The sequence below is a fragment of the Zalophus californianus genome, chromosome 5 (assembly GCF_009762305.2).
Source record: "Zalophus californianus isolate mZalCal1 chromosome 5, mZalCal1.pri.v2, whole genome shotgun sequence".
Taxonomy (NCBI): Eukaryota; Metazoa; Chordata; class Mammalia; order Carnivora; family Otariidae; genus Zalophus; species Zalophus californianus.
Genome location: NC_045599.1, coordinates 44,297,334 through 44,325,329, shown reverse-complemented (window position 1 = coordinate 44,325,329; position 27,996 = coordinate 44,297,334). Strand labels below are relative to the sequence as shown.

At 38.7% G+C, this 27,996-nt stretch overlaps 1 protein-coding gene across 11 annotated transcripts in view; it reads left to right on the top strand.

The window, feature by feature from the left end:
- PDE4D (phosphodiesterase 4D) overlaps positions 1–27,996 on the top strand; it is a 1,508,086-nt gene that overhangs the window by 1,135,940 nt on the left and 344,150 nt on the right. Inside the window, exon 1 of one of the 11 annotated variants that reach the window (XM_027605103.2) lies at positions 12,605–12,814. The exons of the other annotated variants lie outside the window; for them this stretch is intronic. Coding sequence (XP_027460904.1) covers positions 12,726–12,814 — 89 coding nt within the window. The 5' untranslated portion in view covers positions 12,605–12,725. Of the gene's footprint in view, positions 1–12,604; positions 12,815–27,996 lie in introns of those variants that run through there. 11 annotated transcript variants of the gene reach the window in all.

Here is a 27,996-nt window from a genome sequence, read left to right as displayed (position 1 = left end):
AATCCAGATCATCATAGGTGTTAAATGATGTGTATGCTTACCTGGCTTTACAGCCCTTTCTCTCTGACCCTTTACCATCTCAACAATGTGTAAACTATAAGATGTACTTAAGTTAGTATAAATTCAAAAGTTTTTATTCATGGACCCTTGGTTGAAATCTGATCAAAATAAAAAAAACTCCTGGTGGGGAAAAAAGAAATTTTACTGAGTTTCTTGTAACCTATATTTAGTTTTATATTATTGTAAAAGTAATTTATATTTGTCGTAGAAAATTTGAACACTATAGAAAAGAAAGTTTTTTTTTTTAAGATTTTGTTTGAGAGAGAGAGAGAACGAGCAAGGGGGAAGAGGAGAGGGAGAGAAGAAGCAGGCTCCCTGCTGAGAAGGAGCCCAATGTGGGGCTTGATCCCAGAACCCTGAGATCGTGACCTGAGCCGAAGGCAGACGCTTAACCGACTGAGCCACCCAGGCACCCTAGAAAAGAAAGTTTAAAAATGCCTGCAATCCTAATACCCAGCACTATCAGCACTTTGGTGTATATTTTAATTAATTGGATTTAATTGTAAAATACTTGCCGTGAGTAATTAGAGTCTATTTAGTATCAGCAATGTCATAATGCATTTCTCTTTTATTGAAATATAGTTGATATATAACATTGTGTAAATTTACAGTGGCTAACATGTTGATTTGATACATTTATATATTGTAATATGCTTGCATTATAGCATTAGCTAAAACCTCTATCCCTTCATATAATTGTCAGTTCTTTTTTGTGTTGGGACTAATTAAGATCCAGTCAATTAGCTAGTTTGATGGTCATAATACAATATTGTTATCTGTAATCACTGCTGTGCATTAGATCTCCAGGACTTATTTAACTAGTAGTTACAAGTTTGTACCCTTCAACCACACTTCCCCTAATTCCCCACCGCCAGCGTCTGGTAACCCCCATTTTACTCTCTGTTTTGATGAGTTTGACTTCTTTAGATCCCACATATAAGTGATAACATACAGTATTTGTCTTTCTCTGACATCCCACTTAGCATAATACCCACAAGGCCCGTCCATATTGTCACAAATGGTGGTATTTCCTTCTTTCCCATGGCTGAATAATATCCCATTATGTATACATACCACTTCATGATGCACTCCTTAACAAAGTATTAACACTAACATCTTGAAAAGGCCACTGCCTGCTTTTTATAGCTATATTTGCTATTCTCACTGGACTGCTGTAATGAGGTGGTATTAGAGTTGAAAATACACACCCTTAAATGTACATGAAAAGTTGATCGTCTGAATCTGAGATGCTCCACAATCCTTGGAGCACCTGAGAGCCCCAGGTTTGGGCAACACTCTGCAATACGTGCTCCTTGATTGGATTCCTTTTCCAGTATCAACTCTAAACATGAGCTGAGAGTATTCAGTACTTATCTGTGTTCTTTCAGTATCATGGAGACTAAAATTAGGTTTCCTCTGTCACTCTGGTGATGTCATTTGAACTTGTATGTCAAATTGTTGAGAAGGTCATAGGCACATCAGAAATAGTAAGTGAAAAACGGATTCAATGATGTTGGGATTTACTATTTCATTTATTACTGACGCAGAGTCTCTTTCTTGTCCTTAATGAACTAGACTTGACATTTATATTATATTATATTCATTAAAAAAATATAACAAGGGGAACCTGGGTGGCTCAGTCGGTTAAGTGTCCAACTCTTGGTTTCGGCTCGGGTCATGGGATCGAGCCCCTTGTGGGGCTTCGAGTTCAGCACAGAGTCTGCTTGGATATTCTCTCTCTCTCTTCCCCCCCCTTCCCCTCCTCCCACAGAGCACCTGATTTACAGATTTTCTAGGATATTTTGTGTCATATTAGTAACTGGAATATTCCCAATTATCCCATTTCTAATCACCTGACTGAACTCATAATTTTCTAAGAATAACTGTGTATGAAACAATCCTGAAAACGTATTACCTAGGACTGGAGAAAACATATTATCTAAACTGGAGAAAAACCTCATGGTTAACAGTTTTATCACTTAAATGGATATTGATTTTGATAATTCATAATCTTTGATCATATCTTTAACATTTACTTTTTATCATTAACTTATTTTTTAGCAAGATTTAGGAATTCAAATTTACTATGTTCTTTATATTACATAGAAAAAAAAACCCACGTGTCTGCCTGTACAAAGGCCACCCTTTAAAATAGACTAAATATTAAAGCACAGAGACTTATAATTTAGGTTTAACATAATAAACAATCTGTAAATATTATTCAGATGAATAGTACTATAACAGCACAGTTCTCATTGTTCAAATCCAATATGATAATTTCCTATTACGAAACAGTCTCTTAAGGGGCGCCTGGGTAGTTCAGGCGGTTAAGTGTCTGCCTCCAGCTCAGGTCATGATCCCAGGGTCCTGGGATCGAGTCCCACATCGGGCCCTCCCTGCTCAGCAGGGAGCCTGCTTCTCCCTCTCCCACTCCCGCTGCTTGTGCTCTCTCACTCTCTGTCAAGTAAATAAATAAAGTCTTTAAAAGAAAGAGAGAGAGAGAAAGAAAGTCTCTTAAATGTTACCAGCATAATCTAAGGGGTAAATACCCAGGTGTTCACTGTAAAATTCTTTTAACTTTTAGGTATTTTTGAAAATTTTTATAATACTATTTTGGGAAAAAAAATCCCTTTTTGATATGGCAAGAACCATATTCTGCATTTTTTTTTTCTGAAACAAGTTTTATGTGCCCGTCAAGTTTGTGTTTTAAACATCTGTAATTCGGCTTGATCTGGATTACTGCAGTGATGATTGCCCTATTTACGGCATGTTTATTTTTCTCTTGATTTGTAAAAGATGCCGAGGGACAGTGTGTCAGTTTTAATGTTGTGAGCACTATTGATATGCTTTCTTAAGAAAACATTAATCAGGATAGGTTACAATAATATTTTTATGAGGTGAGATTTTTCCCGGTTGCAAGCCTCTCCAAAGAGGGACCGGTTTCCATTTTCTTTTGTATTCCCAACAACCTAGCACGGATTTACACCCACGCTTGGCACTAGTCATGAGACAAGAGCTTCTTTATGAATGTGTCTCTCCCGCCACCCTCCCAGTTTCATATAATACTATGAATTTACTGTCAGAGAAGTGTTTCCCCTGGGCCAGCTGCTGAGGAAAGTGTTTCACCAAAAATATCTCATTTGATCTGTTTTTAATGTTGATCATCTGAAGAATCACCTTCTCCTTAATTGTATTTTCATAAACAAGACCTCAAGCAATTTTCCACTTCTATAAATATTTTATATCCCTTCTCTTTCTACTTCCTTGACCCTTTTAAAAAATGTAAACCCCAGTCCAATTTCTTATAAGGCTGAAGTTTCAGTCTTTGGTTCAGGCAGTTCTAAGGTCTGTTTGGGCATGATTATCTTCACCATTAATTGTTAGCATGCATATGGCTTAGCCCTTGGTATATAGTAGATGCCTAATAGGTATTTATGAGTGGATGGGAGGGAAGGAGGAAGAAAGGGAGGGGAGAAAGGAAGGGAAGAAGAGTTACCTGTTGAATAAAATTTCATATGGAAACTACTTTACTATAGGCCATATCTTTTAGGATTTTGTGATTTAGTTAAGCTCACTCTTAGAGTATCAAGAAAAATACTCACTGCCGCAAAATATTTCATTATCTAGTATTCAATACTGCTTGAAAACCCACGGCTATGGTTTTGTTTCTTTGACTGCAATTTATTTTATCTTCAAATGTAAATTCAGTCCCTTAATACTTAGGTATAACTTACATATCAAACTAATATAGGTACAATTTAAATCAGCATTGGAATCAGAATTTACTATAAATAGATTATTTTACTTGATATCATCTGACCAATGAAAAACAACTGTGCCTTCTCCAATTTACTTCTACATTTTAAAGGCAGTGAATTTAATAGAGTAAGTCCCTAATTTAGAAATGGCTTATTTTCCAAAATTTAGAGGTAAGCTGAAGTTTCAATCAAGGCTCATTATTTACCACTTACCAAACTTGAGAAAGTCACTCAACTCCGCTGAACCAATAGAAGTAAATTTAGTGATGGCAGCAGAAGCAAGGGCCAGAATGTGCCCTATTTTCTTATTTATGCCCTAATTGTATAAATGTCTGTTATAAATTTCTTAGGTGGTTTTGAGGGATAGCTAGAAAATGGTACCTTAAGTTATCTGCATCCTATTACAAAATAAAAACCAATAACATAAACACACTTTGCTTTCTTTCACCATTACTGAAATACCCAGATTTCTATTGTAGCCCCTAGTGAATTGCTGCCATTGGTTAGACAGACTGAAAAGTGTTTCTGTTTCTCTTGATGTAAACTATACAGAGGGAGAATGCAGAGCAGCACACAGGGCATTCAAAAACACTGACATTGTCACTTTTCCTCAAGCCTCGCCATCCTCTGCCAGGCCTCCTCTCTCCCTGCCTCCGTAACACTCTGGTTACCACAGCTGAGCTCACGCGGCCCTGTTCTCAGCCTCGGTGCTCAGGCCCTAGAATTAGGAATTTAAAGAACTTGGGGAAGCCAGCTACCGTGGAGACAAGATTCGGGATAGGCAGAACTGACTTGGACACACATCTCCATCGTATATTAGTTTTGTGGTGTCTGCGAGCCTCAGGGTTCTCATCTATAAAATGGCAACAATAGGGGCACCTGGGTGGTGCAGTCAGCTGAGTGTCTGACTCCTGGTTTCAGCTCAGCTCATGACCTGTGGGCCCAGCCCTGCCTGGGGCTCTGCGCTCAGCGGGGAGTCTGGGATTCTCCCTCTCCCTCGTTCAAACTCTCTCTATAGAATGAATAAATAAATCTTTAAAAAAAATAAAATCACAACAATATGTCTATCTGAAAGGGTGGGTTAAGATTAAACAAGATTATGTAACTGTTGTACATATTGCCTGTTCCTTCTGTAAAAATGCAAAACTTCCGCCATGACTTACCTCTCCGGAGAAAGGGACCTGCGCTCCTTCATTCCTCTTTCAGTTATATTCTAGGCCTCTGTTGGCTAAGAGCACAGGTTTTCTAATTGGAAAGACCCCAGTCTTAGTCTCAGATCTCCTGCTCCTTGGCTGCATGACCAGAGGGGCAAGTCACCTCAACTTTCTAAGCCTCTTTTTCTTCTGTCATAAAACAGAATAAAAATAGACTAAACTCATAGATACAGTATTATGGGGATGATATAAGGTATGTTATGCCCTTATCACAGAATAAATACCAAATTAGTGGTTTGATACCATCATAGTAAGATAAGGAATCACAAAAGGATACCCCTGACCTTGTGGTAACATTTGCTTCACAGACTCAGTCAACACATGAGGAGTGAGTGTCAGGGTGAGGAAAGGGGGTCTGCGGGTAACAGGGGTGACAGTAAGTACCCAGGAACGGAAAAGTTCATGAATGTTGTCTCCAATAAATGGATATCCAGATTTAGCGAGATATTGAACACGGTCATGGAAAAAAATGACAGTGCCAAAGTTGAACACATGAAGTTGTTGTTATTTAGAGAGTCTTGGTATTTGGGGTCTTTTTCTTTCTCCCCAGAGAGTGATTTTGTTTCTCAGCCTGGTAATTCATTCCATCACTGCTTTCGCTTGCTTGTTAACATAGTTCTAAAAAGCTGAAAAGAGGCCATTTCTGTCCTTATTTGGTTTGTGGTCAACAATGGGAGCAGCATGAGTTGGAGTCAGTGTTGCAAATGCTTTTTCAGTTAAACAACCTGTCTGCAGCATCCCTTAAGTTTTCAAAAAATAAATGGAAATGTTTCTATATTTAGGTGAAGCCCAGGATTTTGAACAATTGTGAAAAATTCCATTAGCTAATTTTAGTAGAATTTCTTGTCCCTTATTTATTTATTTTTTTACTTCTAGTGCACAGAACGAGGAGAGGGGTTTCATTCTGCAAATAAAACATTAAGATTTTGTTAAAGGACTAACTTGTAAAATATAACGGCTTGATATTCTGTCCCTTTACACTTAGGATAAAAAAGATTTCAAATAGAAAAAAAAAATTACCCATCAAAATTGAATATTGATACCCCTTTTGCAACTGGTAGAATGGTATTGCTACTTACCATGTTTATGAGGTGACCCATTTTACAGTATGATTTCGAACATTGGAAATATTTCTAACAGTAAAATAAATAATTTTCCCAGCTGACCAAAAAGCTTGACATTGTCAGTAGTAATGCTTAAAACCTTGTGTGGTCTTTTCAGAAAACTTTTGTGTAAAGTACCCTATTCATTCTTCTCCAAACCTCTTTACAGTAGTTCTCATTTGGGTAAGTGAGGCACTGAAACTCAGCAAGGTCGGGTAACAGTGCTCAAGGTCACGTGGCAAGTTTATGGCATTACTGTTGCTCTAATACCCTCTATCAGGACTGCCCTGCATATTTGCCCAATGATGATTCATCAAAAAACAAAACAAACCAAAGCAACAACAACAACAACAACAACAACAAAACCCTAATCTGAGGATAGGCCTGTAATTCATTTGGTCATAACAGTGACAGTATTTTTTCTGGTTTTATTGTTTTATTTATTTACTTGTTGCTACAGTTATGGCTTTGACAAAGGGAACATGTAAGGAAAGAGAAAATAAGTAAGTCCTACCATGGCAAAAATGTTTTGCCCCTATTTGGGAACACAAAAGAATATAATAAAGGTGATGCATCTTCTTGTCAGGAGGCCCTGAGGTTATTGGTTTGTTCATTCATTAAACAAACATTATCGTGACTTATTTTCCTGGGTCATTTGCCAGGCACTGGGCATCCAGTGGAAAAGCAAACATGGTCTATGTCCTTTAGATGACTAGGTCCATCAGGGAAGCCTGATGTTGAATAAGTAGTGATTACAAATGTGCTGACGGTGACAAAGAGAAGCGCAGAGTGCTGTGGAGACTTCCCTTGGTCTGGGAAAGCAGGGAAGGCTTCTCGGAGGAAGTAGCTTTCAAAATGAAATTCTCTAATTCACCTTTTCGCTTACTAGTTAAGACCAAAGGAGAGGTGTTTTATTTTTGTTTTTGTTTTTTTCAGTCTGCACGCATGAATGTAATATTGGAAAAGAAAAAGGTTTTCTGACTTTTAAAAATTTCATGCACAGAAAACTGGACAATTGGACAATTATTGACCCAAGGATACTTTTACACACATCAAAAACATCGTGTTTTTTTCATTTCAAGTGATTAGCATATACTAATTCCAAATTTTTTAAAGAATTTGACTCTAAAATATTTCCTCTTGACTGCTTAGAAAAATCTCTTCAGATTTTATCAGTCATCTAGTAGATGATTAATAAACATAAAATGTATTTCCCTTCCTGCTAGTTTTTTCCTCCTTGATTTCTTTCCTTCACCCCCTTTTTACCCAAGTATTTAGAACGAACTCAGTGCTTTTTTGGTTAGAAAGGGTTTGACTTAATTATCTTCTGAATTGATAAAAAGAATCCTAAAATACTCTAATGTAGATGGGAAGCTTAAAAGCATTTGGGTTCACAATCCAGTTTTAGTTATCTTTTATTCTGATATTTAATCATGCCTCTTTTCAGTTGTTTTATTCTATGTCTTAATAATGTTAGCTCTTTAATTACATTTTATTTATTTTTTTAAGATTTTATTTATTTATTAGCGAGCGAGAGAGAAACAGCATGAGAGGGGAGAGAGTCAGAGGGAGAAGCAGGCTCCCCACTGAGCAGGGAGCCTGATGCGGGACTCGATCCCAGGACTCCAGGATCATGACCTGAGCCGAAGGCAGTCGCCCAACCAACTGAGCCACCCAGGCACCCTACATTTTATTTCTGATTGTGTTCTGAGACATAAATGAATAAAGGATGTGTTTGTAGCGGCTTAAAATACAGAGCATGCTTTCCTAATGCTCTTTTTTTTATTATGTTATAGTAATCACCGTACATCATTAGTTTTTGATGTAGTGTTCCATGATTCATTGTTTGCGTATAACACCCAGTGCTCCATTCAATATGTCCCCTCTTTAATACCCATCACCAGGCTAACCCATCCCCCCACCCCCTCCCCTCTAGAACCCTCAGTTTGTTTCTCAGAGTCCACAGTCTCTCATGGTTCGTCTCCCCCTCTGATTTCCCTCCCTTCATTTCCCCTTCCTACTATCTTCTTTTTTTTAAAAAACATATAATATATTATTTGTTTCAGGGGTACAGGTCTGTGATTCAACAGTCTTACACAATTCACAGTGCTCACCATAGCACATACCCTCCCCAATGTCTATCACCCAGCCACCCCATCCCTCCCACCCCCCACCACTCCAGCAACCCTCAGTTTGTTTCCTGAGATTAAGAATTCCTCATATCGTGCGGTCTTAAGACCATGGTACCCATGTCAATTCTGTTAGCATTCTGTTAGTGTTACAACTTATAAGATAATTGTCCTCCATTTTAGAACACAGACAAATTGACCTCTAAATCAAGTAGGCACATGTAAGGTTTAGAACGACTATTTGAAAGCAGATCAAAAAAAGGCTAGCGTTATTTTGTGGCATTTCCATTTGGAATAATAATCGATAGCTGAGGGGCGCCTGAGTGCCTCAGTCAGTTAAGCATCTGACTCTTGATTTCAGCTCAGGTCATGATCTCCGTGTTGTGAGATAGAGCCCTGAATTGGGCTCCATGCTCAGCAGGGAGTCTGCTTGAGATTTTCTCTCTCTCCTTCTTCCACTGCCCCTCTCCCCCCAACACACACTCTCTCTCAAATAAATAAATACATCTTTAAAAAAATTGATAGTTGATTTTGATAATACATGAATGTAATCAAACCCATAGTTACTGATACCATATGAATACTAGGTTAGAGAAGTGTGCAAGTCTGATTGTTAAATTTCCTTCTGGCACGCTCTTTTGCAATTGATCACCGTGAAAATAGAATTCTTACAATGAAACTCCTGTCAGAGGTAGCTGATAAATGAACATGAAATGAGATTATTTGCCCCCATGTTAACTTCTGCCACCTTCGAGTCTGTGACTAGCTATGATTTCAAAATACAGCATTATCCTGGACCCTATCTCTGCCTGCTCTGGCTTCCTGAGGCAATGTATTTCAACATAATGCAACCCCACTAATGTAACTTTTTGTTTCTCTCAAGCTCAGCTCACCAACCCCCACCTGTCAAAATATAGTGACTTGGAGTAAGCAAATATCTATGTTGGGTTGTGTTTAAAGTCTTCCACTTCAAAATTTGGGACTTCCAATTTGATTCATAGAGGCTATCTCCTATAAAGGAAATGCTGAGTTTCTGTGTCATACACCAAACCCCAAATTTGCCACTTGTAACATGTGGAATCTTGGAACCAAAATCCCAGAAATATTCAAGAGGCAAAGAAAATGCCTTATATAGAGCTGCAGAGCATAAGATCTACATTAATGGGAGGAGGTGGGCAAGTTGTTGAGCTTTTAGGGAGGTTAGGAATTATTGGATAGCAGTTTGGTGGAGGCAAAGTTTAGATTTCAGAATCTGGTTTTCCTGGGTGTGTAAGTTTAGTTTCCAAATTGTAGAAGAAGTTTGTCTCGGGGGTGGAACTTCTCTGCCACCGAATCCTGTTTCTACTAATACTCTTATGGATAAAGGAGTGTTGAAAAGTGACATGTTAAAATATTCAAAATATTACCTTATTTCTTTTTCTACTCTTTAATACATGTGTAGTGAAAGTTAAAAACAACTGTTTAAAACGTAAATGACAGCAAAGGTTCATCCTAGCAAACATCTTATTTAATTTTTATTTTTTTCCAGTTGTCTAAATTCTCATGTCTATGAAGTACTAGCCAGTCCTTCCGAAGGATATTGGTATTTATACCTGAAATCAAGTCTTAATTTTACTCATGCTTAATGTCAGAAATAAGTAGCTTATTTCTGTGACCTTGTTGAGGCCTGGGAACCTCCGGGGGGATTATATATGGCTGTACAGAAGAAATGAAAAGGAGGAAGTGAGTAATTATTTAAGGAAAAAATAACATTAACGTTGGAAGACACTTCTTGTGTCCATATCCAATTTCACACTAGGCTTTAAAAAGGACCAAATTTTCCATTTCCCTGGTCATCATTTTACATTTACATTTATTTTTTTAAATATTTATTTATTTGAGAGGACGAGAGCATGAGCGGAGGGGCAGAGGGAGAGAGACAAGCAGACTCCCCACTGAGTGAGGAGCCCGATTGTAGGGCTCTATCCCAGGACCCTGAGATCAGGGCCTGAGCCACGGTCAGACGCTCAACCGACTGAGCCACCCAGGCACCACTTACATTTACATTGTTTTTATCCTGCTTAAGGATTCCAGTTGTCCAATGTCAAGAATCAAGGGAGAAAAGAAGGAAGAAATACTTTGGCAGTAATGAAAAAGACAACTTTGCATCTCCTTCATTGTACATTTCTTTTAGAAAAAGTTGGACATTCCACAGTATTTCCATTCTGCGTTATTATTATGCCCTGATATTTTATCAGATAGAAATTAATAGAACATTCTTTTAAAAATGTAAATTGGAATGGAGACAAAGACAGATATTAGCCAAAATACCTATGACTGGCTTCAGCTTGCACAGGGAGATAGGGTCCATCTGGCCCTTACCAGTATAATCGGGGTAACAAAGCAAGTCATGTTTTTTTGCTCCCAGAGTCGTATATGTGGACTGCAGCTTTTATTTTCAGGGCACACTGAGGCTATTTCACCTGTAAAATGTAAAATGCCACCAGTTAGAAGGAGAGTTCTGTCCTGCATGGAAGGTGAGAGGAGCTCATCCTCGTTAGTCCCACCCCTCCTGCTCTCATGCCTGTCTTTGGGTCCCCCCTCCCCCCACTGTCTCCGCACACTTGCTCTCAGGGGTTCCTCCTCACTCCCCATTCTCCTATACTTTCTGACTTCAGTTTCAGATAAACCATGCTACTAAATACCAAGTTGTTGAGCAGCTTGTTAACTCTGCCAGGAGTGTTTGCATTTTCTTCGAGCTGTCCTGACGTGGAAATCAAATAGTATAAAAAAATGAAATGATAATAGTGGAATTTCATCCACTAAGAAGGGCAGACTCACATGGGTATAGACACAGGCACTTTCTCGATCTTTCTCAAAGAATACGTGGAAGGTGGCCTCTGATTTCGCTCTTGTGAGGTGTGGATCCGCGTACAAGAGCAGAAAGTTGTGATTTGTGAAGCATTCAAATATTGATGATTGATTCAGAGAGAACGTGTTTGTTTATGAACTCTTGGCTCCTCCGAGTTGGCTGCTGTTCAGTCAGCTCTCACCTACCCACTCTTGGAGCCCGTCTGCCAGATAACAAAGAGCTGAAACCCCAAAAATGTTTTCTCTTACTCATTCACAAAGCCGATATGGAACATGTCGTGCTCTCAAGAACCCCTGGTGTGCCAGATGCTGTTGGGAAAATAAGTGTCCTATTTACTTACTTCAGCTTCCATGGAAAGTACATGAATATTTTGGACCCCTCAGCTATGTAAGAGATAGACGGGGTCATATGGGTCTCAAAATTTGGCAGATGTGGTGTCCATCAGTAAGCTCAGCTGTCAGCCAATTTTGTCCTGCTCAGAGTGGGTTAAATTCACTCTCTGGCTCTCCAAGCCTCTCTAATCTTATCCAGGAGAAGTGGAGCTCTGCCTTGGTTTACAGTTGAGGTCACCCATGGGGCAGTGTTTGGACAGGGACTGATGGAATTATGCTGCACTGTTAACATTAAATACCACTCCCTGGTGAGGACTGATGACGGCATTGGGGTCCTTTGACTCCTTGCACACAATATCTTGAAATATATGCCTCCCTGAAATGTGCTGACTCATAAAACATGCGAAGGGCTCTGTTTGGCTTTCATCATTTATTTAATTTGAAAGAAAGTTGTTTTAAGGTATTTATCAGAGAGTTAAGAAATGTTTCTAGGGAATAGAAAATGAACAAGAAAATTGATCTTTGTTGTCAAAGTCATGCATTAGAATTCACTCTCCAAGGTGACGCACCATCTCCTTGAGGGAAAAGCTGCCAAAAGCTTTGAAAGTGATCTGCCTGTTTTCTTCTTACACTGACTTGCAGGGAGGTGCTAGTATTTCAAGATGATTAAATTCTTGTGGAAGGTTTGCAAATAACGATGCCCATCCCTGTTTCTAAGAGAAGTTGGAGCAAGGAAAATTATATTTGGCAGCTAGTTGTGTGAAATGTAGTAATCTTTGTTGAATTTCCCCATTGTAGATATGTAATTACTTCTTTTTTAACAAAGGCCCTCTGTTTACCTTTTTTTTTTTTTTGAACTTCACACTTGATACAAAGGTTCACCCACATTCAGTCATACTTTTCATAGTGTGTGTGTGTGTGTGTGTGTCTGTGTATTGCACTTTTCAGGAGTGGCATATGACTATGTTGTTTAATCAGGACTATATTTAAAAACAAATTTGTGAGAGAGTGTCGCTCATGTTATTAATGAGATAAGGTCTGAGTGAAGCAAGCTCTGTTGCAAAGGGCAAGTGTCACACAGCAGGAAGTCCTGGCCATCCCTTCCACGCCTGCTTCAGCCAGCCTGCCACCTCCTTGTCAGCGCATACCACCGCACAGAGGAAATGCCCTCCCTCAGCCGCAAGTGCCTCCTGCTCAGCGCGGGGCCCTCCGGCCCCCAGGCCCTGCACCAACTCTGACTTTCTGCGGTTTCCAGCGATCCTGGCACCTTCCTCAAAAATGGCTTTTCTTTGGGATCCTCAGGGAGTCACAGTGCCAGGACCATCTCCCAGAGCCAAAACAAGATTGCGTTTCTCAAAGTCCTACAGGTATCACTGTTTACTCTTTGTAGCCGGGAAGAATTTGGCCTGTGTTGATCTATTTAACTCCTAACAGGCATTAAGTTGGCATATATGAAATATGAGTGACAAAGAGATGAACCTTAAAATAGTCAGGGGGTACATGGGAACCTGAGAAGTAGCAAGAAGTTGACTAACTCTAAAAGCTGATTTTGAGTGTTAAATGGTGAACTTAAAAAAAAAACCAGCATTCCTGTTACTAGCATCTGGAAAACAAGGGTATTAGCATCCCTGCTGGAGTTAAAAGAGCCAACGCTGGTCGTGCTAAAACGTTCAGTTAACCCTTTAAATGTCAGGAAAAGTGTCATGCTTGATTAAACAGGCAATCAAGCAACAAAGAGGAAATAATACTATCTTGTTTATAAGGGTTTCCGGGGCACATTCACGTGGAAAAGTGGCAACTATCTCTGGGATCTAGACGGTAATTCAGTGTTTTAGTCTTGTCTAGGAGAATTAGACACCATAAAATCAAAATCGATGTTCTATTAGTCTTTTCTTTCTGAAGAGTTCTATAGAAGTCACATGAAAGATCTTGACTTCACAATCTCAATAAATTGTCAATGACAACTTTGTTTTACATCCAAGTTAGCTTATTTTAACCAAGTAACTAGAAAAAAGAAAGAAGACAGTGAGAAAAAAAAAATCTTTGATTTCCTTCTTTGCTTGAGTAGTCTAGCTATTTATAAGGAAAAGATTGATTCTTCACACTTTTTTTGTTTGTTTCTGATTGGTTAGTCTGTAAGCAGTGAAAGCCATTTCAGGAAGAGCAAATACAGCTGAAACTGTTTGCAAAGTCTTGAGAATATCTTTCTTATTTAGACCAAATGCAACATATCTGGAGACTACTTGGCCTATATAGAAGTATGCATTAAATTGGAATTATAATGTATTCTGATTTATTTGCATAAAAACATTTGAGTTTTGGTTTACAATAATTCATGGGAGTTATTTATTTTAGACAGTATGGAAGATAGTGCCCTTGGAACTTACTAGGGAACTGTAAAATCAGAGAAATCAAATTATATACTTCACTTACAGTAACAATGCATAAGCAAACTTTGACAAAGGATAAAAATTGGCAGCTAAAAGTGTAAGTAGCAATTCCATTTATTTCTAGTTCAAAACAAAATAAATACCATTTATTTTACTAATTATATTAATTTATTAGTTATGAATACAGTTCAACATTAGGAATGATACACCTTACTATATGCTTTGCATTCTACTGAATGCACATCTCATGCTTATTGCATCTTGTGCTTCTCGTGTACTAAGTCGTATTCTCATCAAAGATTTGTAGGCATTACAGTGCTTATTTCCAACAGATGTTGACTTCTAGACTCTCCTCATTAATGAGAGCTGATAACGCGTCCTGGGATATCGTACATGTCTAACTACTGAATAGTGTGAAAGGAATAGCATGTGACACTAGTGTTTCAGAAATCTCCACAAAAAATGCCGTTTAAGCTCTACCGTATGATTTGCAGATACATTATGAAACTTGCCTTCATCTGGCAAAGTTATTTCGTTGTCCTTTGGTCAAGTTCTGATCCTTTCCAAAATACAACAAGCCACTGGGATGTCTAAGGATGAGTGTTCCATGCATTTAAGTGCCCATGTTGGTAGTTCTAACATGCCTTTTTCCTAACAAGAGGTTAGAGTGACCATCATTGGGCCAGTCTCCTTTGGAGCTTGAGAGACTTTGTCCCTCATTGATTTGCTTTTAATTTGTAATGTGAATAGCACATGTAATAATTAAACTATTTATACATACTGTCTTTACTGTTCTGTGGGTCCTCTTTTGTCTCTCCATTTGGACTATAAATCCTTTGATGCCAGAGGCTCCCTTGTATGTGACAGGAGTGCCATTAATGTATATTTGATGAGGCATCTTGCTCCACGGTCTTAGTTGGTATCACCCCTTTATTTGCAAAGTCAACTTGAATAATCAGGGCCTATCACAGGCAAAGAGTCCAGTAGAAAGTTAGGGAACTAGGAGGGCAGTTGGCCACTCTGGTCTCATATTTTCAGAGGTCTGTCAGTGCTCAAAAAGATTTTGCATTCAACTATAGCAATATACTGACAATAATAAAAAGGATGTTTATCGTATAGCTATAAACTTTTAACAGGCCACACCATCTCAGATGAACCATGAATCAATATACGTATGTGTACACACACACACACACACACACACACACACTTAAATTCTACAGTTATCTTTTGAATAGCACATTCTTGTTGCAGAGCATTCCTAGAGTTAAAGGTATTAAACTGTTTGATGTGAACATTTAAATTTCCCCACAATTTTGCAATTCTGTTTTTGCATTTTTTAAATATATAAGATCCTGGGCGCTTGGATGGCTCAGTTGGTTGAGCGACTGCCTTCGGCTCGGGTCATGATCCTAGAGTCCCAGGATCGAGTCCCGCATTGGGCTCCCTGCTCAGTGGGGAGTCTGTTTCTCCCTCTGACTCTCCCCCCTCTCGTGCTCTCTCTCTCTCATTCTATCTCTCAAATAAATAAATAAAATCTTTAAAAATAATATATATAAGATCCTTAAAGCATGGGAGTAGCTTAAGCTTACCTTGACCTTTGAGAGGCTTTGGATATGATTTTACTATTGAAGCAACTGAAATAACTGGGCATTAACCTATATTTCTTCATTGAATTTCTCCTTTATGAGACCGTTGGTCTGTAAAATCCTCAAATGTGTCTAGTGTAATATAATTTTTTTTTCTTTGAAGATAGAATGGACATGGATGCCTGATACTGGTGGTACACTTACCTTTAAAACTGGAATAGTTTTCTTTGGGATTGGCTTCCCTTTCTTGTAACATTCAGGGTAAAGGAAAGCCAAGTCTATAATATGTGAAATTCAGTTAAAGAGTCTGCTTTGTTAAAGTAATAGCAAATCATATACATTGGATGAGTATTCATCCCTGAGAAATACGATTTTGGACAGTTATGCAATGCTTAAAATTGATTTGAAAGTGGTTTTTCGGCAGTGACAAATTTTTGTCTTTTGTGGGTAAAATACGTTTTTATAAAAAGCCAAATATGATTAATATATAACTTGTTAAGCCAAATTTGACTTGATACAGAGAGAGAAAGAGAGGATTACATACTTAGGAGGCTAACTTTCCTCTGTGGATCTGGAATGAGTGTCAGTCCTTCTTTAGAGCCACACCTCTCCTATCTTTTTAGAGGAGAGAGAAGGGAATGGTGTGTTCATCACATTAGGTTTGAGGAGATAATGCAAATGAGTGAATTTATGTTGGAGTTTTAAATATAGTACCTAAAAAAAATTGGAAAGAAAATGATCTGGGAAGCAAAGAAAGAATGAGGAGTAAGACTTAGCAGGTTGGTGGACTCTGCCAACTCCCCAGGGGAACTAGGTTGGGACATTTTGTTTTTCTAAATGTTATTGTTTAAAAGTATAGTAACATTTAAGGAAACTTTAAATAGAAAGTTACTCTTCAAGACATGGTCCTGTCTTCCAACCAGAACAAATCACAAAACTGTCTGCTTTCTCTCTTCTCAGAAAGGGACATTAAAACAAAGAAAAAAACATATGGGGTGACTATGAGGTGGGTAGAAGAGAAAGTCATCCAAGGTACATTTAGGACAGAGATGAAACAGAAAGCAGTTCTAGTTTTTCCCATCTCTTATACTAATAGGGGTTGTGGGATACACTCAATAATTGAGACACTCAGAAACTCTCCAGATCTCTTTTTTGCCAATAGTTTCAACGTCAACATCAACATCCCTCCCCCAGCATTTTAACAGAGCTGCCAAATAGGTGATTAATTAAATCCATGTAAGCATACTTGCACCTGTTGTAGAAGGGCTAACAGGTAAACTTTTTAGTGGGAAACACACCCATCAGTGGAAAGGAGGATTAACAAGCAATCGGATGGAGAAATAAAAAGCCTAAGTGATTTCGAGCCATGGAAAGATAAAGCCGTATTTACTAAAACGAAAAGCCCTCAATGACCTTAAATCATCCCCTGTGCTCTTAGAAAGTTATGTTCAGACCTGCAACCTCGATCTGGACATCTGATAGCAAGGGCAAGAGGAGAGTGTGGTTTCCACTACTGTGTTACCAGGAAAACCTGAGCAGTAGCACGTCAGTTGCTGTCAAAGTAAACCTAGCAGTACGCACTAGAAATGCAGGCAGCGCCAAGGCCTTAGGAGGGGGAATGGGTGCCACCAACATGGAGTCAGTACCCTGGGATGTCACTTCACAGATACCACATTCATGCCTCCCATTGTGTAGCATTTTTTTTAAAAGCTTTCCAGATGTGAAAGGTGTAATGACTCTTTAGTGCCCCACAGCTCATCTCATTTAATTCTGTAGGGAAGAGAATGGGAACACTTACCACTAAATGGGGGAGGAAGAATGGAAGGTTCAGAGATCAGAGGCCACACAGACACAGGAGGGCAGTCAAGTCTGGCGTAATAATAAGTAATAAGTAATAAGATCTAATTTCTAGTAGACACTTACTCTGGGCCATGCCACATTCCCAGTAACATACACACATTATCTCATTTCATTGCACAAAACCCCACGAGATGGATCTAGTATTGTCTTTATTTTACAGCTGAGGAAACTAGGCATGGTTTAAGAAATGTGCCCAAGTTTGATCCCCAGCAGTCTGTCCTAGAGCCTAGAATTCTAAATAGTCACTCTGCTACCTCCAGTTTCCTGACCACATCTTCCCATGACCACACAAGGAGGAGTTCCGTCATGAGAGGTACTATTCTAATAGATCCACTATCCTCCTCGGTTCACCTCAGAATCTTTCCCTGAAGAGAGAGCACCTTGTAATTTGATGTAGAACATGGCTTAGTGGTCAATTAAAATATAAACTTACTAAATAATATCTGAACTGTCATCTAACCTAATTGATACTGCTTTAAAGCAGTGTTAAACAAGAGCATCAAAATGTAAGTATTTCCTGGGGCACCTGGGTGGGTAGCTCAGTCAGTTAAGCGGCTGACTCTTGATTTAGGCTCAGATCATGATCTCGGAGCTGTCAGATTGAGCCCCTCCTCCAGCTCTTCACTAGGCCTGGAGCCTACTTAAGGTTCTCTCTCTCCCCCTCCCTCTGCCCCTCCTCCTGCTCACTTTCTCTCTAAAAAAAAAAAAAAAAAGAAAAGGATTTCTTAAGTAAAACAATCATAAACAAAAACAAAAACAAAACACGAATCAGTGATTAAAGCAGCCTGGCTCTACCCTCTCCCTGGATTTCGCTCCACGGGCTTCCATCTGGTCCATTTCATCTAGCCAGAAACATTGGTCATGTGGTTGCATTGCACTGCCAGAATGCTGCTCCTTAGCCAGCTGTTCAGTGGACCCTGAAGATTCTCTGAGCAAAAGAGGTCAACTTCATGCCGTTTCACGCCACTGGCATTGTTTTGAACATTAAATGGGCCTTCTTCATGATATTCCAAATCGGGACTAATAATAACATAATTGAAAATGGGAAAAATAGTTACCATAAAGGCAACATAACAACCGTTATAGGAATAACAGGAAGGCTAACAATCATAGCACACGTGGGGAGGTAGCATGGTATTGGGGAAAGACTTTAGAGCTGAACACATGAAGTTGGCATCCAACTCTGCTGCTTTCTTGCCTGGGCAGTTTCGCTAACCTGCATTAGTAGATTCCATGTCTGTAAATGGAAAATATTAATGCCTCCTTCAAAAGGCCATTTCGCCCCTCAGTGAGAATATGAACAGAAAAGTGGGTTGCCTAGCCCCCTCTTTTACAGCATTTTCCACCGTCCTCTTATCATCTCACCAATTTTGTGATGCTTCTTTGTCAAGTGGGTTTATAGGTTAGCCATTGTCACCAGGGCCACATTGGGTTACCGAATAGTACAATACAGTGGCAGGTTGCATGTATAAGCAGCTGCATCTTTGAAAGGTGCTGTGGAGTATTGAACTTGATTGCCTTGGTTTTCTGATCTGTAAAATGGGATGTTGTGAGGATTAAGCCTGTTCATCATATAGAATTCCTGGCACATGAAAACACTAAAATAAGTGTGAGCTGTTATTAATACTAGAATAGAAGCTCCATATGACAGTAATTTTCGCCTTCTCTTTTCCACCTCTTTATCTTTAATGCCTGTAAGGGTGTGTGACATGGTGTAGGTGGTTGATGAATATGCCTTCAATGAATGAAACTATCAACAAATGTTTTTAGACCCCTGTCAAGAATGGGGACACTCTACTTCCTTCCCCCACATTCACAGAGCAGAGGGCAAAAGCTGAAGAGACCCAAGAGTTCATCTGCTCAGACCCATCAACTAACATTGAAAAATCTAGAGACCAGGGCGCCTGGGTGGCTCAGTTGGTTGAGCGTCAGACTCTTGACTTTGGCTCAGGTCACATTCTCAGAGTCGTGAGATCAAGCCCTGCCTAGGGCTCCGTGCTGGGTGTGGAGCCTGCTTGGGATTCTCCCTCTCCTCCGCCTGCGCCCCACCCCCCAACTCTAAAAAAAAAAAGAAAAACCTCAAGACCTAGAGAGAGCCCAGGTCATGAAATTTGATAGTGTCATAGCCAGTGCTTGAAACCATGGCTCTGTGCACTTCTGCACAAATTTTTTCTCTAGCGTTCCAGCACCTCACTTCAATGTAGATCCCATCTTATTCATTGACTTTGGTAAGGCAGTAAGCAGAATGGTTGCCACTTTCTGCAACGAGGAGTGCAAAAGTCAGATTTGGGCAGCTACCACAAAAGGATGAGCTTCTAAATATTAGAAAGACTCCTTCAAGTAAAACTAAACTTAGACACTTGACTTACAAGTCTAACAATCCCGTCCTACAACAGCTGCAATAGCGTTTTTGCAGGGGCCTTTTTGTAAATAGATTTTTTGTGGAAGGCATTAGCTGAGATTTCCTAAATTGAAAGAAAGTCCTGTCTCGAGCATTCAAAGGGATCTGTGCAATTAGCAAAGCAATGCTGACCAGAAACAGAAATGGAGAGGGGAAATAAGGCTTGTGAGTTCTCTGTACTATCAAGACGACACACGGAGCAACCACAGAAAGACATAAAACTGTGTGATTATTACAAAAGTACTGATTAAGAGGTGGCTGTGGGCTACCAACCGGCATGGAGCACTGTCAAATGTGGACAGGCAAGAGAGGCAGAAATCAAGGTGGCAGAAGAAGCAGAGACACCCCCCCAGGGGCTGAGAGCTTGTAATTATGCTTGTGAAGAGTTCTGATGGTCCACATGAGAGCCATACCATGCTTTTAAAGTATACCATTTCTGAATGTGTAATGGAAGTGAGCATCCATGTTTAATTTGTGGGTAATAAAATTTATATTATTGTCATAAGGTTGATTTTATGATTTTCAGCTAGTAGTATTTTGACTGTAAGTCATGAAACTGAGGAATCCCCAGCACATAATTTTAAGGGATAGTACCTTTAGTGAGCAGCCCGGAGAAGACTTGTTTAGTCTGAGCAGAGCAAATAATGAACACTTTACGAAACAGGGAGCATTTGCTTCTGTACCCCTTCCTTTGCTGCTTCTCATTGTGGAGGCCCCAGCCCCGGTATGTTTTGCCCCAGCCATTTACCCACCTCCTGCCTTGGCTATGCCCCCTCATAACTTCCATTATGTTTTTCACTTTCAAACCATAATTGGAAAGCTTTTCTAATTTTCTTGACAAGGGGCTAGAGAAAGCCTCTGACTTCCTGTAAGGCTGAGTTAGAGAAGTATGCAGAGTTACTGTGAATCAGAGCAAAAGAAAATTCCATTGGCAAAGGAGAGGACAATATGGAACTAATAAACTTGTCGAATTGTATAATTTAATACCTGATGATAATGTGAATTTGGAAGGGAACAACTCAAATGTTAAAGAGAAAAGACGGATTTGTGAACAGAGTAGATACGCACTACTTTAACTCTGTGAAGTCAATCAAATGCAAAAGATAGACATTTCCCAAGAGCAACAAGTCTGTACGCCCTGTTCTGAAAAGAGGGCTTGAAAGTGAACCTGAAAAAGAGAAGCTTTGTGGTGGGCTAAGGGAATAAACTAAGAACTAATGTGACCACGAACAAATCACTCAAATGTAATCAGAATTCATATAAAAGATGAATACATTCATTCAGAAACTATTTTTGAATGCCTATGATAAGCCTTTTCATTAGTGGGCTGGTGAATGTTAACAGCCAGCTTTCTGTGAAGACACACACACACACACACACACACAGACAAAGTCTATTTGTAGTATTTGCTGATTTCCAAGGCAAAAATGCTCCCCGCGGCCCATTTAAAGTTATAGAGGGCACTAAATAGAGAGTTAGCAAGCACTATAACACATACAGATATGTACATGTAAATGACCTCAAGAACATACGTGATATCACAACGTAGGCAAACTATAAGGAAGTGAAGAGTCTTGAATATTTATTATGTAATTATAACATAATTTATTTAATTATTTAATTAAATTACTTTTTTGAATTATAAGTTTATATAATTTAACTTTTTATAGTTGCTGGGTCTAACAACCAATTTATCCATACTCCTAAAAATTTAAGAGTCTGCTTTTGTCAGCTGGTATGGACAGCTCTCGCACCCCACCATGCCTCCTGCTTTCTTAGCCACCTAAAACTACTGACCGTATAATAGGGATAGAATGATGAGTAAAACGGATTAGGTCTTTGCTCTCATAAAGCTTACATTGTGGTAGAAGAAGGGAGAAAACAAACCAAGTTAACAATGAAATAAAACAACGTATGTACTGAGATAAGAGATTCTGCTTGGAAAAGTCAAGAAGCCTGCATAAAGAAAACAACAATTTATTTACATAGAAGTTGAAGTGTATCCATTCCGTATATCCCTAAGTACATTGCAGTCCTAGGCAGACAAGACATAACTCAGAACTGCACCAAGTTGATGGAAACATATGAATATTGACCTCATCACTGACTGTGTTCTTGGGCAGATCAGAGTCCAGTCTCCTCACTGAATTTGCCTCTCTTTCTCCTTTATTGTAGACGTGTAAGGAGGAGGAGGAGAGGGGAGTGGATATCGTACTTTCTGTTGCATTATTTTGTGCAATCCTCAAAAAGTTCCAAACGTAGAAAATGTTAAAGATAAAAAAATTAAAAATCAATAGCAGTAGCATATCGTATAGTAGTATCTTTTTTTTTTTTTTTTTTTTTGCTTGGTTTATCTGTCCGTGTCAGCCCAAAACATGGAAGTCATAAGGTAAGAGTAATGGTGTGATGACTTTTTTATTTTCAAAAGCAATCATACAAATTCAAACGTTGGATTAGAAGGAAAGCTAGTCAGACCAACTTTTCTCTAACGCATCAGTTTTAGGATGGTGCCTGTAAATATTATGTTTCTAATGCTTGTTCCTTGATCCTTTCTGGCAATTAACTTGTCTTTAATTGATTTGTGGATTATCTACTTGAAGTTGCTATGGATAAAGGAATGCAATGGCAGAATTTGTTTATATAGAGTGATAAAATGGACTGGCTGGGAAGAGAGGTCTAACTCTGTAAAGTAGCCTTGGTTTTTCAGGGATTTTTCTTTCCACATAATGGCAGTGTTTAGATAGATGGAAAATGAAAAACTAGCTGAATCTGATTGGAGTTCTCATCGAAGGGGAATGTTTATGTCCTGTTTAAGAATCACATTGATTTGATGATGTAAGTACATTCCCTAGTGAAAGAGGGGTCACCGTAGGGGAGAGAAAAACGTGACCAAAAAATCCTTTTGCCATTTTTGGGTCATATTTGATAAAAAGTTCTCATCTGTGGGTTCCACAAAGTATCACTGCCCCGATCTCAGATGAACTAAAAGACATATATCTCATATGCTCATATAGTCATATAATTGTTTTATTTCTGTATCTTACCATTGCCTATAAAATGACTAGATACTTTCCTACCATAACCTTCTCTAGCCATTTATTACAGTTCACAATGTCTCGAGCAAAGGCAGTTAGTTGCCTGTTGCGAGTAGTGCTGGTGCTGCTGGTGGGTACGTTTTCGTTCTGTCCCCCCTGGTGGAGGAGGAGGATTACTACAACTTCTGTTGTGTATGCTGCTCCCCTGATCCTTGGCTGTGATACTCAGGGACAAAAAACCTCAACCCTAGATGTCTCTTCCTAAAGAAAATCCATTTGGACTGAGGCAACAGAATCATCAGAGAAATCTCACTTGCAGAAATGGCAAGAAAGGGATAGAAGACATTTTTGGCGAGGGAAACAATTATCTTGTGTTTTGAAATGAATTTGAAAGGCTTAATGTTTGTGTCAGCCCTAAAGAATTTAAAATGTAAGTATCTTGCCTAGCCAGTATTGGTAAAAAAGGGAAGAGACTCTCCTTCCTTGTTAAATTATGTATATGTAGCCCTTAGCCCTCTAAGAGAATCTGATCGGTAGATGATAGGTTCGAATATGCAACTGGGTGAGAGAAAACAATGCTTAGCCATATTCATATAACCAGCACTCAGATCCAGAAATAAAACATGACCAAGGATACCCTTTCATCCTCCCTTCAGTCACTATGCTTCCAAAGATAACCACCATCCTGACTTCCACGAGTATAGATTTGTTTTGCCTGTTTCTCAACTTCTTTAATGAATGAAATTATACAATTATAAACTCTCCTATTTTGGCTTCTTCCCATCAACATTGTGATAGTAGTATTCATCTATATTGTTTTGTGTGGTTGTCAATTGTTCATTCTCGTGATTATATTTCATCAAGTGAATATACTGCAAATTACTCATTAATTTGTTGATGGATAGTTGGGTATTTTAGTTTGAGGCTATAATGAATAAGAGATGCTGTGAACATTCTAGGATATGTCACTTGATAAACAAGTGTGCGTGGAGTATGCATAAGTTTGTATACATACACATATGTTGGGTGTATCCCGAAGAGTAGTATTTCTGGGTTGCCATTTATGCATGTTTTTAGATACCACCAAATAGGTTCCTAAAGTGACTGTACCATTTATATAATTCCCAAAGCTGCGTTCCAGTTTTCCACCTCCTTGCCAAAGGGCAGGCCATCTAGGTATTCCATTTTCAGTGACAGCATCTTAATAAATGATTATCTAGGAGATGGATATTCTGATTTACGGGACCTCTTTTTCCAGGAATAGTGAAGCAAATTCTACTTCTCCTCATGGTAAATAGTCCACACCTATGAAATGAGTGCCCCTAGTAGAAAACTTGACTCGCTGTGCAGAAAGAGAATTGACCCTGTCTTTGACCCATATTCAGTGTAAGTCTGTAATCTTATTCTTACATTTTATTCAGAGTCATTTGTCAACCCAACAATAACCTCTGTGAGCAAAACCAATTAATAATCTTTTTATTCTATTTTAAAATGACCATCTCCTACTTTTAGTTCTAGCTATATATCCTATGCTCACTTTAAATGAGGTTTTTCCATCCTATAAATTATTTCTTGGAAAAGTTGGTTAGGGCTTTTCCCGAGCCAACTTAACTTGTGTAAACACACTATTGAATACATAGACAATACAAGTCACGATACAGTACATTCCCTTTATTCTTTTTCTTCTTTCTTTGTCTTTATTTATTTATTTATTTTTAATGTCAAGATTTATTTTTTTTTAATGTCAAGATCCTGGTGACATATAATCTTCTTTTGTATGTCATCCCTTCTGATTTATGATACCAGTCTGACTATTGGTACATCAAGTAAGTAAGCTGACCCAGGTTCAGTTTGTACCATGTCAAAATGTGATCATTAATTTTAGATGATGACTGGAGAAATTTAGCGTGTGCAATATCTGTGGGTCCTATTTCTTGAAGCTTTCAAAATCCAATCCCAAGTCTCTCTAATTGGTGGCATATTCCATAGAACAAAAAGGAAAGTTAAGGCAGTATAAATGTATATTGCAGGTTTCATGATATGAAACAATGTATACTTTATTACCATACAGATACTTTAAATCATGAACTTTGAAAATAAGAGTTTCTACATAAGGTCACCTGACTTGAAAATTGGGAAAGGCATTAAGGATTTATAATGTTCTCTTTTAAATTTTAATCTCTAACTTTGTGGGCTCCTGAAGTTGTTATATTTGAGCTTCACTTTTAGGTTCCTTAGAAATGAGGTTTTACTAAAAATATAATCCTCAGAACCAAACTTTCCCGGTGCCTAAAACTCCCTGGGTCCCACTGGAACTCATATGAATTCTTCCAGGTCACTAAAATGTTATTTCCAGTACATACCAGATAGCAGCTTAGCATCGCTAATCATTTTGTCAGTGATAAATGAAAATTTGTCATTGGGCCTTGGTAAATAAGAGTCCACAGAATTCATTTTAACCTATCAAATATTTCAAACTATTGAATCTTTTAGCAAAACTGCTGAAGAAAAGCAGAATGGCTTATCTTTGTTTTCAATTCCCTGTTGTCCTACCTGCTGCCAGGGGTGACCACAAGATATGAAATATCCAAATTCAAACAGAAAGGGGAGTTCTAGGAATAAGGATCATCCTTTAAGTAGATAATCAGCCTAATGGTCATCGAATGCAGACGGGTCCACCAGGCATGATAGCATTCAACCTCTATTGGGGAACTTATTCTGAGACAGTGCTTTATAGAAGAATCTGACAGCAAACGAACAAGCAAACAAAAAACCAAACCACAACTTTGGAGAGTAAAATAAACAAAGGACATGATATTTTACAGGCTTTATTTTTATCTTAGATTTTTCTTTTGTTCTTTGTTTTCAATCATTTTACTATATTTCTTTTTTTTAAGATTTTATTTATTTATTTGTCAGAGAGAGAGAGCACAAGCAGGGGGAGCGGCAGGCAGAGGGAAAAACGGGGCTCCCCACTGAGCAAGGAGCCCATGTAAGACTCGATCCCAGGACCATAGAATCATGACCTGAGCCCAAGGCAGACGCTTAACAAACTGAGCCACCCAGGAGCCCCTCATTTTACTATATTTGAACGAATATATAGTTAGGCTCAGTATCAGAAACTGAAGAACTGACACTTTTGCTGCAAAGAATATGACAGTTTGTAATTACTGAATACCATGCCTTAGGCCAGTGCCTCTAAAAACGGAATGCACACACATCTCCTGGGGATCTTGTTAGAATGAAACTTCTGACTGAATAGGTCAAGAGTAAGGCCTGAGACTCTGCATCTCCACCAAGCTCCAGGATGGTGCTACTGCTGCTATTCCTTGGACCCCCCAGTATGAGCAGAAAGGGTTTAGGAGATAGGAAGTGCAAAGGACACATCCCCACCGAGAGTCCTTCCAGCAGGGATTAATACTGTCCCATCTTGGGGGGAAACAAGAAGACTCATCTGGTAGTGATTGCACATGATGTGGATCCCATCAAGCTGGCAGTCTTCCCACCTGGCTTGTGTCATCAGATGAGGGTTCCCTCTGCATTATCAAGAGAAGGGCCAAGCTGGGGCATCTGGTCCACAGGAAGATCTGCACCACCATTGCCTTCACATAGGTTAACTCGGAGACAAAGGAGCTCTGACTAAGCTGGTAGAAGCCATCAGGACCAATTATAATGACAGATATGATGAGATCTGCCATCACTGGGAAGACAATGTCCTGGGTCCAAAATCAGTGGCTCACAGTGCCAAGCTGGAAAAGGCAAAGGCTGAAGAAGTAGCCGAAAAATTAGGCAAAGTGTATGCTGTTCAGTTTTCTGTACACAGAAGTAATAAAGATTCTCCTACCAAAAAAAAGAGTAAATTTTTAAGATAGCGTTAATCTTGCAAGTAAAATACGTATGTCTGCTTCCATGTGAAATCAGTCAAAATTTAATTGTGATCCCCTAGTAGAATCCAGATGTATTCCTCCTTCTTGTTAGTATTATAGTAGAGATTTCATGACATAATGCAGTGATACACTAACAAAATATGTAGACACTGAAAATGAATCATGGGAACTTTTGTAAATGCTTAAAATAAATACATATCCGCAGCTTTCAATGGTGTACTCCAGGTTCAATTGATAGAAATAGTTTTAAGATGACAGCACTGACAGGGAAGATGAGAAGGAAAGATAGAGAATTTAAGCTGTTTTGTTTCTTGAGATGTTCAGAATGAGATTGCCAGAACATTTGCTTTTCCATGAATGATTTAAACCACTAAAATAGAGCTTTGAGGCATAGCTGAAGTATGAATTTAAGAGGCCAAGTCTGGAAGCCATCCCCATCCACCAATATTGTCCCCATCCTCAGAGACAAATTTGTAATGCTTCTGAGGAAGCTGACGAGTGTCCTGTAACACCGGAAATATCAGGAAGTTTGTGTTAAAAACTTAGTGATCATTTTTCAAGCATTTTTACACATCTTTTAGTATCAGTGACAGTGAATTATGGGGAGCCAGGACCTTTTTTAGTTTCCCTTGGTTTAAAATGACAACTAAGGGAGGAGTAAATAGATAGAAGGGATTGTTATTATAACACCTGAGGAAAAAATCCTTTCCATAAATTATTTTGTATATTGTATGAAGACCTAATGTAAGTTTTCATATTCAAATCCAGTATCAGACTTCATCTATTTACTATTTATTGTGTAACTCACCACACAAAATATAATTTCTTATTTTTGATATAAATGTTCTTTATTATCATAGTGATAAAGTCCCAGATGCAGTATTTATTGAGGTTATTTTTTATGGTAATCATAATATGGACTATACCAGTTTTTGCTTGGAACAGCAGCAGTCAGCACTACTAGATTTCCACTCTTATCTTGGCTCATTATACAGTATCAGGCAAGTTACTTAACTTCCACAGACCTCAGCCTCCTCGTGTGAAATTGAATGTATAAACTATACAATTACTATATCTCTTTAAATTTATAGAAATAGCATTACAGAAGCATAAAAAACTGTAAATGACCCAGGGTATTTGCCTAAATATTCCTTCATAACCAAGCAGGTATTCCTGATACTAACACCAAGTTCAGGAAAGATCAAAGAATGATCAATGAATAGTTCAATGTCCCTGTAAGCTTACATGCAATTCAAGCATTCATTCAACCAATGTATGGGGATGTATAATCTGCTAGACATATGAAGCCTCAAGTTTTATATGTTCAATTCTGATATATGTTGCTTAAATCAGGGCTTGGCAGACTTTCAAAAGTGACCCTATTGGT